Here is a 17,238-nt window from a genome sequence, read left to right on the forward strand (position 1 = left end):
TCCTGTTTCTGAAATCTCACACTTTTACACAGTCACTGCTTGCAGACAGGATTGAAAGTGTTTTAAATACTGGCGTCAGGCATTTTTGAGGTGTTTTAGTCCTGCCCCATTTTACACTATGCAAAAAGGATATAATTTAATAGCTAAAATAGTGTTAAGGCTAACACAGTGCAGAATTGCAAGTCCCATGTAACCAGCCATCAAACCATCCATCTGCACTTGGCTCTACCACACTCTTGAAAAAAAAAAAGTGCTATTCCTGAAATACCAACTCCAAATGCTAATTATGTTATGGACAGTTTTTGGACAAGCATTGCTGGGATAGGAAGACATTATTCCCAAATAACCTGTAGAAAAAAAAAAACCTATGATAAAAAAAACAGATGACCTTTTACTGGTTTTCATACCAATTACTGCATTTTCTAGAGTGAGTAGATGCATCACTTTTGCTATCTATTTTTGGGATTCTGAAGCAGAAGATGCCTAAATCATCAAACTGTTCTTGAAAGATACATAGGTTTAGAACCTCATCCAAAGGTCAATGTTTTTCCCAATACAGCCCATTACATAGTTCACACAGGCTGACACTCACCTTCTGCCTTTTAGATTTATTGACAGGTTGCTGCCACCAATCAACAGTAGGCAACTAGAGCTGGGATACAGCCTGCCTTCTGGTGATGGACAAACCAGGAAAAAATTCAAGACAAAAATGAAAATTAGAGAGTGAAAGGCAGGAAGAATGGGAAGGGTTGCAAAACACATAAAAAGTGTGCTGTTTATTGGGCATAGAGAACAGGGAGAATTCCAATATAATACCTGATATTCAAGTAGTTACATGCATTGGCCACAGAGAACAGCTGGGAAAAGGTGACAGCCACAGAATTACAGGCCAGGAAACACATACTCATTTAGACAACCTTTGTTAATTTATTTTTATCAGATCATCTGACATTGCTTGGATAGATCCTCTCTTGTTGGTTGCAGTTTCTTCCACCAGGACTCAGGCAGAGTTTGACAGGCTTTTTGAGAACACATTCCTGTCTCAGAACTTTCAAAGCAGTTCAAAGTAAGTTTACTTTTGCTCAATTAGTTTACTTTTTTCTTCCACTGCAGCACTTATCATGACTTCAAGCTCTGCAATCACTTTAAACAGAGCTGACACTGAGTCCCTCTTTTACAGGTCTCCATTAAACCTCACACAGAAGACAACTCTTTGCTTGTCAGTGAGTAGCAGTGCATAGCTGTCTAAATAAACTGGCTTTTATTCAGTATTGCTTTGATTTTTAATCTTACATCTTTTTTCAGCTGCAGAACTGCTGAGTTGTCCATATGGATTACATGATGCTTCCCCTCATCTGTTACTATGAAGCAGCTACAGGAATAACTTTGCTTATGGCAGAGGAACAGAATGATTCCACCCTCTATAGGAAGAAGACACTTTTGGTCCAGGCAAATTCTTAATAGCTACCACAACTCCAAATCTATCTTGCATACATGGGGTGTAAGTGGGTTCCATACAGTGTCTGTTGCAGATACATCATCAGTTGTAGAACAAATTACGCCATCACAGTTCATATCTATACCTGACTCCCATAGGGGTCAATGGCCCCGGGACAGACACTCCTTGCACACAAAATGGTGCTATGGAGTAGCTGTGAGCTCACAGCCCCTGAGTACATCACACTGTATGGGTACAAGATGATCAGCATGGAGATCACCTTCTTCCCCAGGAATAGGACAAAAGATAAAAGGAAATACTACTTCTTGTGCACAACATGACCTTTATAATTTACTACCAAAAGATTTCATTAAATTTAAAATACTTAAGCACAAAAAACCGCAGAAAATTACGAGTAGTAGGAAAACAGTATATAAAACAAGTCTGCTTATTTAAAAAAGGAAAGTTCATTTTAGATCGGAAAACTAAGACACAAAAGTAAAAAACACCCAAACTATCCCTGAGCGATTCTTATCATGTGCCCACCTGCTCTAAAAGGCTTTTCTGTTTTTGATCATAGGCATTATCCAAGTGAAGTCTCATGAAGAACCTTAACCAGTCCAGACAGAAGCAAAAGCTCGTTCTATCAAACTGTAAGTGCAAATGTTACTTTATGTACAGTTGGGCCCATGGGAAGGGTGGAAATTCAAGCAATGGTGACTGTTCATTTAGAGTTGGATAAAATGTGACAGCTACTTGTTTAAAAGGCTTTGTAGATGAGTGAATTGCAGACTCTCATCTATGAGTTAGAATGGTAAAGGTAGGGAGTGCTCAGAGACTGTCTCCTGGCAATGCAATACAAAATTTTCACATAATTTGGATGACAAAAGCGCAACATGCCACCTTTCTCCTTGCAAACCATTCTGCTGTATTATTTATTCCTTCCCTGTGAAAACTGTCAGCATTATCATGCAGATTCTCTACCAAGGTAAAAGAAACTGCACCAGATGACATGGATTAGCTGGAACATACTTCCAAGAAAACAGAGCTTAAAACGAAAAGTATCTGCTATTTAGAGCATTTTGCATTAAAAAAAAGCAAAAAACAAGGGAACATCATTATAGAATTAGCTTTCTTAAAGTTAAGAGATATACAAAGCAAAGCATGATGCTCCACTTATTTAATTTCCTCCATTTGGAAATAAGCTGATTAAATGTACTCACAACAGATGATGCCAAATTTGTCAGAAGCTTAGTGTCCTAGCAACAGGTGTGGTACAGTATTAGTAATAGATTAATGACATGCACTAATACATTAATGGCGTGAAGCCATGTACTATCTTAAAAATCCTTATTTTAAATAATACATCAAGTGCACATGCAGAACTACAGAGGCTTCACAGTCTGGAAATTAGCACTCCAGCTCTCTACAAAATAATATTCAAAAGCAAAAATGAATTGTGTAAGGAGCAAAAGCACAGAGGCCTTCAGGCACCCAAAGATGTGGCAGTTGGATTTGACAATCGCTGTAGGTGTGTTCCAATGAAAAGATTCTATTCAATTTACCCACCTCCTTTCTCATCTCTGACACTGGTTAAGACACAGTTGTTTTACACAGGAAAACGCTGAGTTCTTTACTGCAATGATCACACACATGAAGTGTCTGCTCTAAAGCTAAGAGCACCAAAAGAAAAGTCAGAAACAAGTAGTAATGCATATTGTGACATGGATTTCTGTAATAGGCTTCCAGAAGTACTTGAAAACATTACAATTTGTATGAAAGTAAAGTAATATTCGTCTGCTTACAGATATTCAGTAGCACCTTTTCCAAACTTGGCCCTTCCCATGCTGTTTTTCCCAGCAGTGAGTAAAAGAGTAAATACAAATCAATGCTTTGTTTCATAACAACTTCGTATCTCCTATCAAACACAACAATTAATTTCCAATCCAGCTGGAAGAGACCAAATTGCAAAGTAGAATATTGATTTGCATTTGCATTCATTTTAATTTAGAGGCGTAGTACAATGCATGTGTTGAAGCATGAGACTGTCAGAGACATAAATGCTATCCACGTTTTAAAGACAGCGTTCTCATATAGCAATGTATTCCACAATTTCAGTGCAAATAAATAGCTTTTAAAATCATTGGTCTAAGCCACACACTAAAAGATCTGTTTCTTCTAACTTGCATCTAGTACTACTGCAGCTTAGAAGCATCTAGTTCTGTAAGCAAAAGAAGGCCTACATATTTGTCAAAACTTACAAATATCAGCATAAATTCCCTTAATGCAAATATTAGTGCAAAACATAAGCACCCAGAGGAAAAAAATTAAAGAATATTGAATGCAGTTTACAGAAGTTCAGGAAAGATTTATTTTGTCAGCTAAAATCTCTCAAGTTTCTGTCCTCATTAATGATGTGTTAAATTCCACTGTCAGCACCTTGGCATGTGAAAGCTGTGTCTACTTGTCCTCCACTGACTAAACCAACACAATGCTCCATATGAAGGAACGTGTCTTGCCAGCTTTCCAATTCCAGCCTAGTCCAGGCATCCTCAATTTTCTCTAGTTTGCAGCATACACTTCCCTAGTAAGCACTAGACCCTTGCCTCTACTGCGCTAAGAAATCTGACAAAGGGAGAGAGCTGGAGCTCTTAGGCCACAGTACTATGAGAAAAAAACTCCGAGCAACTTTGCAGGGAACATGAAAGCTGGATGAAGACCTCAGCTTAAGAACGGAAATGGAAAAACAAGGAAAGACATTCAAGGAAGAGCATGGGATGCAGATAACCAACCCTTTTTAGAGGGAGAGAAAGGAACGATACAAAGTCTTTAAGAGGAAAAAAGGTGTAATGAAAAAGTTCAAGGTAAGATATCAGAGAAGAAATAGTTTGATAAACAGCCCAAAGAATATGATTAGGAGTCAGGTTGATGGAAGAAATTCATCAGATGAAGCGCCTGGAAAGCAGAGGTTGCTTCGACTAATTAAGAACAGCAGATAGTTTAAGACATTTAAATTCTGCTGGTATATCTTCATCTATATAGATGAAATGTAATGATGTAATTAGTGTGACAGAATTCACTTGCCAAAGAGGAGAAATAAACTATAAGGAGGAAAAGTGATAACATGTTTATACTACAGTAAGAGTAGGAAAAATAATGAAGACTGATTATGCCAATCCTAATAGCACTTTGCATCTGGTCTCCAGTAGTAATGAGTTACTTCCAACTACTGGAAGAGGATAAATATATAAAATATGTTTTTAATATATGGACTGTAGCAAAAGATTTAGGACTGAAACACTGACCATAATTTTACTGGAAAAGAACATGAAATATCCTGGATTTGGAGGAAAAGACAAAACCCACTGTAACCTTGATGTAATCAGATTTTTTTCCACCCCTCTTTGTTTTATAAAGATTTTGTAACTGGTGTCTGATTTCACTTATAAACAAGCAGTTAAATTTTGTCTTAACCTGACCTGGGACTAAGGTAAAGACCATTAAGCAATATTGAGGTAATTAAAGAGATACTGCTTTCACCTAAGGAAGTGGCAAACATAAACCAAGGCATCTTAAGAAGTCCCACAGTTTCTCAGCACCATTTGCCCCATGTTCAATGAATGAGGGTGGGTTCCCCTCCAAACTGTGTGAGCCAGCTGACACCACGGATATTAAAGGAGAATCAGTGACTATCCCTAACCAATCCACAAGTCTCCCCAGCACAGAGCAAGATATTTGTGTACACACCTGAACACTCAAAGTCAGAAAGAAGCACAGCACATCTCGTGCACACAGTTATTCCAACAAGACTGAATCCACACATCTTTCTCTTCAAAGAGAATATAATGCCAAAGCCAAGTCTAATTTACTAGGACCTTACATCTAATTCTGAGCTAAACAACAATTGGTTTTATTGGTCAGTGTTTTCAAAATACTTATCATTACATTTAAGGGAGAAAATCTTGCCCAAGAAAAGCTGTAAGCTTCACAAAAGGTAACAATTCACAGCATTGTAAATACCAATAACTGTAGTTAAAAAATTACTTTCTATTCAAGAAAGCCAGACTTCCTACCTTTACTACAGGGTGTCCTCCAGTAGATGCTTTTACTGCTCCTCTGCTTCCTTCTGTTTCATAGTGAGCTCTGTGATGAGTTTTAGGCTGGATTTCTATTTTCAGTTCACACTGCCCATAATGGCTTGGTAAAGGCCAGTCAAGAGGTGGCAATGAAGATGTGCTGCAATCAAAACAAGTACACTGTGGTTACATGAACTGTGCCATCTGGCCACAGCACAAAGTCTTCACTGTAGAATACAGACAATAATGTCACTTTCCTAACAAATGATAACCAAATAAGAATACCTATTAGCCTAAAACTGTTACATGAAAATTCCAAAGTTTTGCTGGTACATTAAAATCTTCAATTAGAATGGAATTTCTTCTTTCCAACACCTGAGCAAAAGAAAGGTACCGTATGACCCCCAGCCCCACACTACCAGTGCTACTCTATAATGCCCTTAATATTAACTTTTTAACCTTAAGTATATCAGCAAGCAAATTCAAATGTGGTTTAGAGGGAACAGTCTAAATTCAATCTGCCAATCATTAAGTTTTAACTCTTTGCATTATTATCTTCCAGCTTGCTGGTTTTGTTTTCCTTTGGCAAGCATTGCATTGTGTTAAAACTATAATTAAAATGAACACTCTGTGATCATCCAAAGTTTTAAAAAGCTAGTTGTTCTATCCAAGCATAAAGACTTACTGCAACAGGCAACAAAGACACCTAAGGCTGTATTCAGCTTATCCATGGACACACCCTTACACACAGTAGCAAAGTCACTCCAGGGAAGAAGAACAACATACAGCAATTGAAGTAACATGGAAGAACCTCAAATCAATGCTTGCATACCTACCCTTTTACCTGCACAGATTTATAGACTTAAGATTCTAATAAGATGACCAGTCAGATTCAAGCCAGTAATTACCTGGTAAATTAAATTATGACCATTTAGAAGTGACCATTTATAGCATTGTTTATAAAACAAAAACATTTATAATAAAAATAAGCTTCTATTAAAATAGTTTTATACTACCTTACTCTGACCAATAAGGAAAGCAAACTAGGTTTTAAAGTGATGGACAAATACTGGTTTGTATCATCATCTGGGAAAGCTCAATTTCATCTCTTACCACTTTAGAGCAAATCAGGTAAAACTCCACCACCAATCAATGCAAATTTCCACAAACATGAAGAGTCACAGAACCATGAAAGATAAATTATTCCTTTTGGGGATTTTAGCTAAGACATACAAAAACATATCCACAGTTGAGAAAGAAGATAAATATTTGGACTGAAGAAAAAAAGAAAGAAATCTCTGTCTTTAGGAAGTATCTGGAGGGACTTGGGCTCAGCCTGCAGCACCACATATCTACCTTTTACTACAGAAGTGTCAGTCATTAAGAATGGAAAAGAGGGAGAAGAAATGGCACTGCTTGCTGGCCTCCTCCTCAGGAGAACAACCTCCAAGCTGCTGATCTGCTGTTTCATGGGCACTGTACTGTGCACTTCAGGAGAGAGCTAGCATTATAACATAAACCTCTCCTGAAGCACCTTTTTGGGAGCAATCAGAGGAAGAATGTGAGTATTTCCCTTTCTTATTACTGAAAGGCAGAAATGTGAGAAATAAATCATCGCCACAAGCATTCAGTGTACAGCAAAGAGGCTTCTTTCCCCCATAAGGAGGTCTGATGACTGGTCCTCCCACAGCAATAGTATTTACTGGGTAGGAGAGGATGGTGATGTCAACAATAAAAGAGGGAACTGTCAGGAATGCAGTATAAGCCCAATCCTTCCAGATACTCACCACAGGCCAAGACGTACTGCCTAAATGCTACTACTGGCTATCAACTACACCTTGCCATTCACTTTTATAGCTATTGAGGGAGAAGGATTCAAGTCTTCAGTCTGAAAAGGGAAGAAAACGTCAGGATTAGAAGATACTAAAAAGGGTTTAAAAAGAAATGTAGCATGTGAGAATTTTTCAACAGTGTTTCTGAAAATGTTTTTATCCCCCATATAACCAAATTTCTGTGTTCAAATAGTTGGTATATACTGAACAGATATGGTACCTGAGAGAACTCTGTTAACTCACCACAGGCTATATACCAATTATTGGGAGGCATTACTGAAAGTTGAAAGATAAATTCAGTCAAGAAAAAAGTATTTGTTGCTCATGACCACTCCCCATACAGTGTCTCAGGGAGATTTACTCCTCCTGCAATTAACTAACAATAATGTTGCGCAAGACAACAGTCTGTTGTATCAGAATCACATTATCTTTTGAAAAAATATTTGGCATACTAGAACAAACATGGAGACAGGAAAATAACCAAGTCTCAAGATTTTGTCATTCTTTGAAAACAAGTAGAAAATAACAGCATGAGAGAGCAAGGAAGCACACCATGCACGTGTAGATGCTTAAAACATTAAAAAATTGCAAAGCTTCCAATACACAGATTCCCTAGTAAATGATACAGCTTTTGAGGCTGTACTGCATCAAACAGATGTTTTCTAGATGTAGCTGGTTCAAGAGTTACAGTTGCTTCCCTTTTGATGTTGGATATCCAAACTGTTGTTTCTCTCCGAATATTTTTCTTGTTGTCTCTATCACCTTGAACTTCTTAGCAGCAGTGGATTCTTAAAAGGTTTTAGGTTACTCTGTCATGTACCTTTCTGCCCTGAAGGGGCATAATTTTATGTATTTTTGCTTTCATATCATCCTTACACATTTTTTGAGACAAATACTATAGAGGTACACATTGAACTGAATCAGCAATCTAACTTTGGTTCATTTTGAAATGTAAATTTTTTCATCCTTTTAATTTACCAGAGTTCCAGTTGTCTGTACATCTTCAAGCAGAACTAAAGGGTGAGAAGCAGAGTGGGAACTTCCTAATCAGCACCATCACCTCATTAAAGTCACATGAGCCCACAAGACTGCACCTTAAATAAATTTAAAAATCCAATAGAATACAGTCTACAAACTCTCAGTATTTTGGGTTTTTTAATTCTACGTAGAATTCAATATCAAATGAGAAAAATCATGTCAGCCTTTGGGATGCAAGAAGTAACAAATTTGCATATGTTTTGAATACATTGATATGAAGCAATGTTATTTTGTACCAGATGCTGAATATGGGAATGGAAGTCTGAAGCTGCCAGCTTTACTGCATTTAAGGATCCATTCTCAAGAAAATATTATTCAGTCTACACTGTTAGGTGAAGATCAGCAGTAAAACTACTAGCCAATTCACCACAGTTCTCAGGTGTTAACTGTGCATTGAACTTCAGTGATCTCTGATAGCGCAGAATTTAAGTTCAAAATTTAGTGGTGCATTACTCTTAAAATATCTGGAACATGTTTAAGAATTAGCAGCTCAGCTGCTTCAGAAATGAACAAGTACTTTCTCCGTCTCTCCCCAGCTTAAACACAGCATGACAGCTTTGTGCTATTGATAAAGACATCTAACTTTGCATTCCGAACCCAGATCAGCTGCTGGCCATGAGGGTTTTTTCAAGTTATTTTAGAACAAAAGATTAAGAAAAATTAGAACTTTTGTGTTTTAAAACCTTTCACTTTTCAGTCTTGATGAGGAAAGAACATGTTTGTAGATATTTCCACATGTTTCATTACTAAGTTCTTCCCAGTTCAGTGCCAAATTACTGTTATAATAGCTTGGGACTTAGCCTTTCACAGGCGTTTCCCTTTTTTTTTTTTTTTCTGAGTAAAAAACCTTATGAGCAATGCAGTAACCTACTAGTAAAGGACCAAATCACATGTCAGGATATGGATATGGAAGTAATGAGTGATAGTCATTCTAAAGCTTTCATTAAATCAAATCTTAGCACATTGTTGAAACAGCACCAATCTGTAAACCTACAAATGTCGTCCTGGAAATATCAAGGGAGTTTTATAATCTGATTAATGCAAGGCTCCAAAAGCTCATACTCATATCACATCAAGACTAAAGACTTTAGGGAACAGCAGCTACTACAGGGAACTCAGAGGTAAAGAAAGAACCCTTCGGCAGCATTCTCAGGAGAAGCAACCACATTTAAAGCTACCACTTCATTGATTTTATCAATATTAATTTAACAAATACCTTCTTCTCTGCAACCATTATTTCCAAAACAGACCTGACTGATGAGGAAACAACTGATGTTCAGTGTAAGAACAGCCAAACGTGTCCATAATGACTTCAGCATTCAGACCTGTAACAGCCAGGGCACAGCTCATGGGCTCACTACACCTCTCTCACATAGGGAGAAGCTTAGGGCAGAAACAAGACTGCTTGTTTGCATTTGACTGCGGCCCCAGAGCAGTATGTGTGGGACAGAAGGAAGAACAAAGCCTATAGGACTCATTAACACAATCCAGTTAAAAACAATTACCTTCCACTTGTAGCACTGGTTTTGAACACAGGTGCAACTGATACAAAAAGTCATTTTAGCCACTCTGTATGAAAATGTTCCTGCCTCTTTGTAGCCACTAAATCTAGTAATAACCTTTCAAAGATACCCTGTAGTATCTCCAGATAGTTGTGAAAGTTGTTTCCGTCATTGGTTGAGATTCCCAGATCTTCTAGAGAGATGCTTTTATTAATTTTCAGTTGCAGCAAAAACAGTTTTCTACTTACAGCTCCTCCTAACATTTCAAAAGGGTAAAAGGTCACTGACCACACAATGGCTATTCCACATTTTTTCCTCATCCCAAGTTTTTGCAGAGATGAACCCACGGCGTATTCTGTGACAAGTCAGTGTTGCAACACAGCAACCCCCTGAGAATCTCAAATCATAACTATGATCCAATACTATGGTTTTCAAGAACTCCCGTAGAGCCAAAATACTGCTGCAGCTGCTCTTCACTGTCTAGAACAAAGCAATATTCTCCCAGGTGGAGAAATTCTGGAGTTAACAAGTTTGGGGCCATTCCAGCTGCCACAGTGACCTATCAATAGACTTTACTAATACTGTTTACATTCAAACTACCACCACTGTGTTCCTAGCAGAGCCACAGTTAATAATGCTTTCAGAATACAGGTACAGTGTATTGCCACATGGAAATCTCTGTTCCATCATCCCAGAACAAAGTGTAGAGATGAATAACAGGTATAGCACAAAGGTCCTGTATCAAACACTACCTGAATTTCTCTGAATTCATTAATAGTGTGTAAACATTACAGTGATAGCCTCGCTCATTAAAAACCTAAGAGGTTCAAAGTTCCTTTGCTTGTCTCTCTTAGGTGGGTCCTTATCTTCAAAGACAGTAATTCGCAAACATTTTCAAGTTTTGCTGGTAGAATAGCTGGTGTTATTTCTATTTATCAGAATAAGGTGATAAATACTTAGCAGACTAACTTTGTTTATAGAAATCTTTCAATGTGAGTGGACTTCTGAAATTAAGACCAAAGTCCCAATATAGTTATGGTAAAAATGGGACATAATTCTGTTCCTCTCTATTCTTTAGACTTCCAAGAGAAGGATTCGGACAAGAGAAACAACTTTTCCAAGTATTCCACTATCTACCACTTTATTTCAACTAATTTTTTTTCTGAATGAATAAATTACATTGTCAGCCATCCTGGTTTTCAGCAGTAAAATACTCTCAAGCTGCCATTACATATCCACCAATAAAAATATTTCTGTGCTGTAAATACATCTGTCAAAGCCTGTTTGTTCACCACCACTGGAATAAAGAAACTAGTTGATATCCCATCACTTCTCAGTGGCATAGATTAAATTCATGACACAACAGTCTGGAGACAAACACCAATTTATGTAGTAGTTTTTAAATCAATGTGCAAATCTCTATGAATTCCACAAGGGAAGTAAAAGAAACCACATTTTATTTCAAGATTTTTGACCATTAACGAATATTGCCTGGTTATCTTCCAGACACAAAAGCACCATTTGTTGCCATCAAACACTGTGGGGCTAAAGAAAGAAAAAATGAATGACTCATTAAGTTTACTACCCTGCAAAATGCCTCTTTGCTTGAGACACAGATTCTCAAGATCCACTTTACCAAACCTAAAGCCTACTCTTTCACTAGTCATCCGTGTTAAAATTTTAAGTTTAAAGCAAAAGATAACAAAAAACCAAGCCTAAAAGCAAAAATAACAGAACTCCGATGATTTTCAATTGCATCATCAGTGATCACTCTTCTAAAAAATAGCCCCATGTTACCTACACCAGTGCTGGCCATGTCTGTGATGGTCCTCAACTCCATAATCCCATAACCACGGTAAGCACCAGCAATGCTGCTTGATCTTTTATGAATTGTACTTTTAGAGTGAAGTCCTCACCAAAGGTATTGTATTCTATCACCTGCTCAGTAGAGATTTCTAAGTCATCTCTAGACTCTTTTTATTACCCTTGTTCACGTAAAAAAAGCATTGTAAAACAGACTTCCTGATATATTTTTTTTCACTTTCTGGAAATCTTACAACTCAACCTCTAACAGCAAGTGTGCAAGAAAGGCATAAAATCAGCACAACTGTGGAATGTTGGGGTAAAATGTAAATGGGGCAGTTGGATCTACTATCACTGCATTAGGATCCCAAAAAGAAAGGGAAAGAAAACATGAGACACAGATAAAACCATGTCTTATCCATCACCTGTGGGGAGGCTGGGGGTGAAAGAAACAGATATCTTAAATAGTACCAAGAGTAACTATGTAATAAATAAAATTATCAAGTTCATTGCTGACTAGTCTGTAAAATGACCAGTTGAATCTGCCATCATACCTGGTGAGTAACATCATCAACAGACACCTCCACTATTCCCTGTGGAAGCTGCTGCCCAGTTTCACTCGTAGGAATGAATTGTTGCAGTGGTCCTGCCCAGTCCCTTGACTATGCTTATCTTTCACAAGGGAGCAGAAATGGGACGCAGGGCACATAATACACAGACATTTTTCATATGCCACTGGCTGGCCGATTATGGGTTTCTGTGACCAAATAACAAGCTGTCATCTACAAAACAGTTTGGATGGCATGTGAAATATTACTAACATGCTCAAAAGCATGTTACACATTTTTAGATTTTGTTAAGCATTGCACGCTTACTGAAAACAGAAGAACGAAGGAAAACATGGTCAGGGCTTGGCAGATAAAGCAGATAACAGATTTACAAAACTTTAGAGAGCATTCAGAGCAGAAGGTGCTACCTACACATTTCACACCACGGAATACATGAGGCAAATTACCCCCCCTTCTACCAGGGGTCAGTTATTGCAGCTGGGTGTGCACCTCACCTGCTTGGAATCAGCACTCCAGTTTACTTCATGCACTACTTCGTGCTTGACAATACAATCAAGACATTAGAAAGTGTACTATTTTTACTATATCTTGTAATTTATACTACAATTAATACAATTGTACGTACATACAATATGTATGTGAATACATAAATAGAAATTATACAATTCCTTATGACAAATAATATGCTCACTTTTGGTCACCATCATCAACTATTTAGAAAGAATGGATCTTCTTGCATTTCATTTTTATTCATAAAATGTAAGGCTACCCTGGTTTGTAAGAATCAAAATTATAAAATATTGTATGACAGAATAGAATGTTTTACATACTGAAGATGCACACTGCCATACCCCCAATGGAACAGGCTACAACTGCTAAGTAATTGAAGATATCACTGAGGATACAGCTGTCAGTGCAGCCATTTCCACTAATTCAATTGTCAGCCAACATTTTTGGCAGCAAATGTACTCAGCTTAATAGATTTATGTAGTTTAGTTGTGTATAGGTGTAGTCTTCATTATCTTCTGCCTGTTTGCCCATCTTATATTTACAGAAATTCTTCAGTGCCAGCTTCTAAATAAAGTCTGACATTTAAAAAAATGTTTTTACTTTTTAATGAAAACATGAAATGTGCTTTTTATTCAGTTGTACTCAGTTCTCCACAGTACAAGAGGAAACAGGTATGAGCTGTCTGTGTTTTAAACTACTTTGTTCATCCCACAGAAGAACCACTGATCGACACCCCATGCCTGTATGCTCATGACCTCTAACCCTACAGTAGCGCTCACCATTTATGAGCAATGTTAGCCTGCAAGCTAACAAAAATGCCAAGTTAGGACTGCTTAGTATCCTTCATAAACATAATACAATTCCAAGATACACAATTAAGTTTAAACAGTCATCATTGTCTTAGTTCAAATGAAAAGATTCTAGTAACAGATGGCAATGGAATTAAAAAAAACCTCCAGACTCGAAGACAGTTAACTTATCTGTTAACACAGTAGTTTCAGACCTAGTAGAACAGATTTCTCCAGCCAGCAGCTTTATGTCTTTACTGTTAAATTTTACATCCATAAACAGTTATGTGGAAGAACATTAAAGGAGGAAAAAAAAATCACTTCTATTTACTAAAATCAGTAAAATTCTGCAGAGAGAAATTAAAATCTGTGGTTATTCAATTAGGCAAAAAAATAATGAAATGGTTGAATAAGTATTGCTTAAATATATTTAGCTGTTAACAAGCCAAGCTTGGTGACAACTTCTGAAATATTATACAAGCTCTATGACTTGAAAGATCACAGAACTGATCCATCTAAAAAGAAACAGACTGGAAAGGAGGGGGACTTTTTCCCCCAATTGAACCAGTTCCCTCTTCTGAGTCTCCACAAATCATACTGCTAGCACATGACAGGACTGCAGAAGGAAAAGACCTATTTAATTCTATCATGGATAGTGGAAATATCTTGGAACTACAGCCCAGACATCCATTCCTTCTGGATGAGTTTCAGCATGGCATACAATTTTTTTTCTTTATTCTATTTACAGTGCATCTACTGTATTTTAAAAGATGGTAGGTATTTGGTATCTCAACTTGTTTTTTCCTAATTATAACATCTACCTGCCTTCAATAAGTTTTCTTTAAGAAGTCTTAATGCATCACTGAAATACAAGGACATTTATATGTCTATTTAAGATGCACAGGAGGGGAAAAAAAAGGAGGGAAGTACTTTCCGATCACTTACCGGAATATAGGAGTGTGACCAGGCTTAGGTTTGTTCCAAGTAAAGTGCGAAGGAACAGAAAGAAATTGGTCTCCGGGCAAGTCTTTTTTCAAGGTGTGCTGAGATCCAGAGCAATCATCTACCGCAGTTTCAAGGGATGATGACAAGTTACCTTGCTCTTCAGGACAGATATCTATTTTTCCAGATAAAGTGGCAGTCTGATCCTCTGAGGTCTTTCTGGTTTTTAGAGGAATATCAGTCTCTGTACAACACTGAAAGGGTGAAAGGCCAGAATTAAGGCCTTGTACATTATGAATGGAAGCGTTTAGCCACGTGTCTTCTGTTATGCTTCCTCTGGGAGAATGGCCAGGTGATGGAGTTGGAGAATGGTGAGGAGAGAGAGAACCAGCATAGCAAATCTCAGCACTGGAGTGTCGTCGTTTCCCACAGGGGGATGTAGGTCTTGATGAGGGCCTTGATGTTGGTCTAGGGCTTAGCCAATTTTCATCTGTAATACTAGTTCTAGGAGAATGGCAGGGAGACTGTCTAGGTGACAAGGCATGCCCAAATCCATAAGGCTGCTGCCACGTTTCATCACTGGGACCCCTCGGAGAACCACCAGGTGATGCCAAAGGAGAGCCAAGGGTAAATCGAGCAGCTGCTTCATTTAGCTCTGAGTCTACATCATCATAAACATGGGAAATGGATTCACAAGAGGAAGCATCTGAAAACCAGCTCCTGGATGAAATGCTGCTGGCAGGGCTCGGACTAAGGGATGATTCCCTATACGATGGCTCAAGAGGAAGATAGAGATGGTCCCGGGAAGGCCTTTCCATATACTCATTTTCTGTGCCATTTGTGTGTAATTCATCTTCACTGGCCTCAATCCCCTGGTGACAGTTGGGTGAAATCGATGTGATTTGAATGCTGGGGCACTCGAAGGGCTTGGGTCCACCTAGTGGACTGTACTTGGATTCTGGTACCTCGCAAGTGCCTTCATAGTTCTTGTGACTCTGAAGTCTTGTAGGAGGTGTCAGAGGAGAGGAGTGAGACTGCAGTCCATGGCGAGGAATACAAATTGGCTGATTGACAGAGGATGATGGCTGGTCTACATTAAAGATATATATGGATGCACAGTCATCTGACTCAAGATCTGAAAACAAAATTTAAAAAGAAAAAAAAAGTAGTAAGAGTCAGAATGCAACACTTGGAAAAATGCCATAAACAAAATCCTTTGCTTCCCAGACATGGGCTGTTATCAACATCCTAGACATTTCCCACTACTCTAAGTTACACAAAATAAAGCTAATTCTTAATTTTAAATTTTCCCCAGTCAATTTTACAGAGAAATATGACTACAGTATGGTTTTCTATCATAAATCCTGTTCTCAAGCAGATTTCACAGTTTATACACATCTTCAGTCATTGAAAATATATAAACAGAAAAATGGGTTGAAATCCTGAAAGGATCTAAGCCTGAACACTCAGTTCCAACTTCCTTTCATAACTGTATTCCACTTTAATAATTAAACATTTTTAATCAAAAATCATTAAAAATTCATCTTTTTGACACAAATAAGGCTAAGGTACTTTCTGCAAGCCCAGTCAATACTTACAAGCACCAGAACACCACATACATAATATTTATCTACTTCAACAATAGAAAGCACATCTTACAGTGACTCAAACTTTAATGAAGATCATGAACTTCTAAAAACATTCAACCAAAAGAGCCCTAACAATGAATATTATAAAAGATACTATGAAGAATCATATTCCTAAGATATATTTTTTGTAGCTTAGAAAACTGTCAATTGCCTATGCTAAATAGCATTTTTCAGTGCAGTCGCGTGAAGTTTGAGCACAAGTTGTTCAGCAAAATAAGGCAAAACAAAATATTCTCAAATCTCGCTAACTTATCCAAAACACAGGAAATATTCCAAAGAAAAACAAACTGAGGAGTACAAGTCCTGTTAACAAAATCAGCAACTTCGTCTTACAGAACTGAAGCAGATTTTCTTGCCCCACTTCTCAATATTGAATTAACTGCCAATATGAGACATTTGTCTGAAACGAAAGTAGAAACCAACTTTTTTTTTGTATTTTGTAGCCACTGTAATTCCACTCTTGTTTCTTTCCACTTGTAAATGGGGTCTTCACTCTTTAATTTTCCATAAATCCAGGCTAGATGACATTAACTGCATCTCTTGGTATTAGGTCTTTTTTTAAAATTATTTTTATCCTGACTATCAGCAGACTATTAATATTTGTTTTAAAATAAATGGAGTCTCTCTCACAATCAGTTAAAATATCCAGACAGGAAGCTATGTATTTTAGACTTTTCCATGATGAAAAAAATTAGTTTGTTAATGAAGTCAGACTATTATCAGTTTCACTAATACCAATCAGCTTAATATTAACTAAAACAGAAACAAAACAAAACACCAGCTCCTCACAGACAGGGAAGCATTTCCAAACGAAGAGAAAGCACATTGTTACCAAGGAATGGACTACTTTCCTCAGACTTCGTTAAAAAAAAAAACCAAAAAAGAAAAAGCTGACAGTTCATGGGCAGGGAACAACTCTATAAGAAATCTATTAAAGGAGGCAAACTGCATTTAAGGAGTACCTAGTAATATTATAAACACTGTGTGATTTTATGTATATTATGGTTATGTATGACAATTATCCATATTATATATCATTAACTACAATTATATGTGTTAAGAGCACAAAAAATCAGTACAGGTTGATTTCT

At 37.4% G+C, this 17,238-nt stretch overlaps 1 protein-coding gene across 2 annotated transcripts in view; it reads right to left on the minus strand.

Moving 5' to 3' along the window:
* Positions 1–17,238, minus strand: part of NFATC3 (nuclear factor of activated T cells 3) — a 66,083-nt gene that overhangs the window by 34,685 nt on the left and 14,160 nt on the right. For both annotated transcript variants that reach the window (XM_039558179.1, XM_039558178.1), the window contains exons 2-3: positions 14,502–15,633; positions 5,512–5,674 (exon numbers count right to left, since the gene is read on the minus strand). In XM_039558179.1, coding sequence (XP_039414113.1) covers positions 5,512–5,674; positions 14,502–15,633 — 1,295 coding nt within the window. The remainder of the gene's footprint in view (positions 1–5,511; positions 5,675–14,501; positions 15,634–17,238) is intronic.

This window comes from Corvus cornix, chromosome 11 (genome assembly GCF_000738735.6).
Source record: "Corvus cornix cornix isolate S_Up_H32 chromosome 11, ASM73873v5, whole genome shotgun sequence".
NCBI lineage: Eukaryota > Metazoa > Chordata > Aves > Passeriformes > Corvidae > Corvus > Corvus cornix.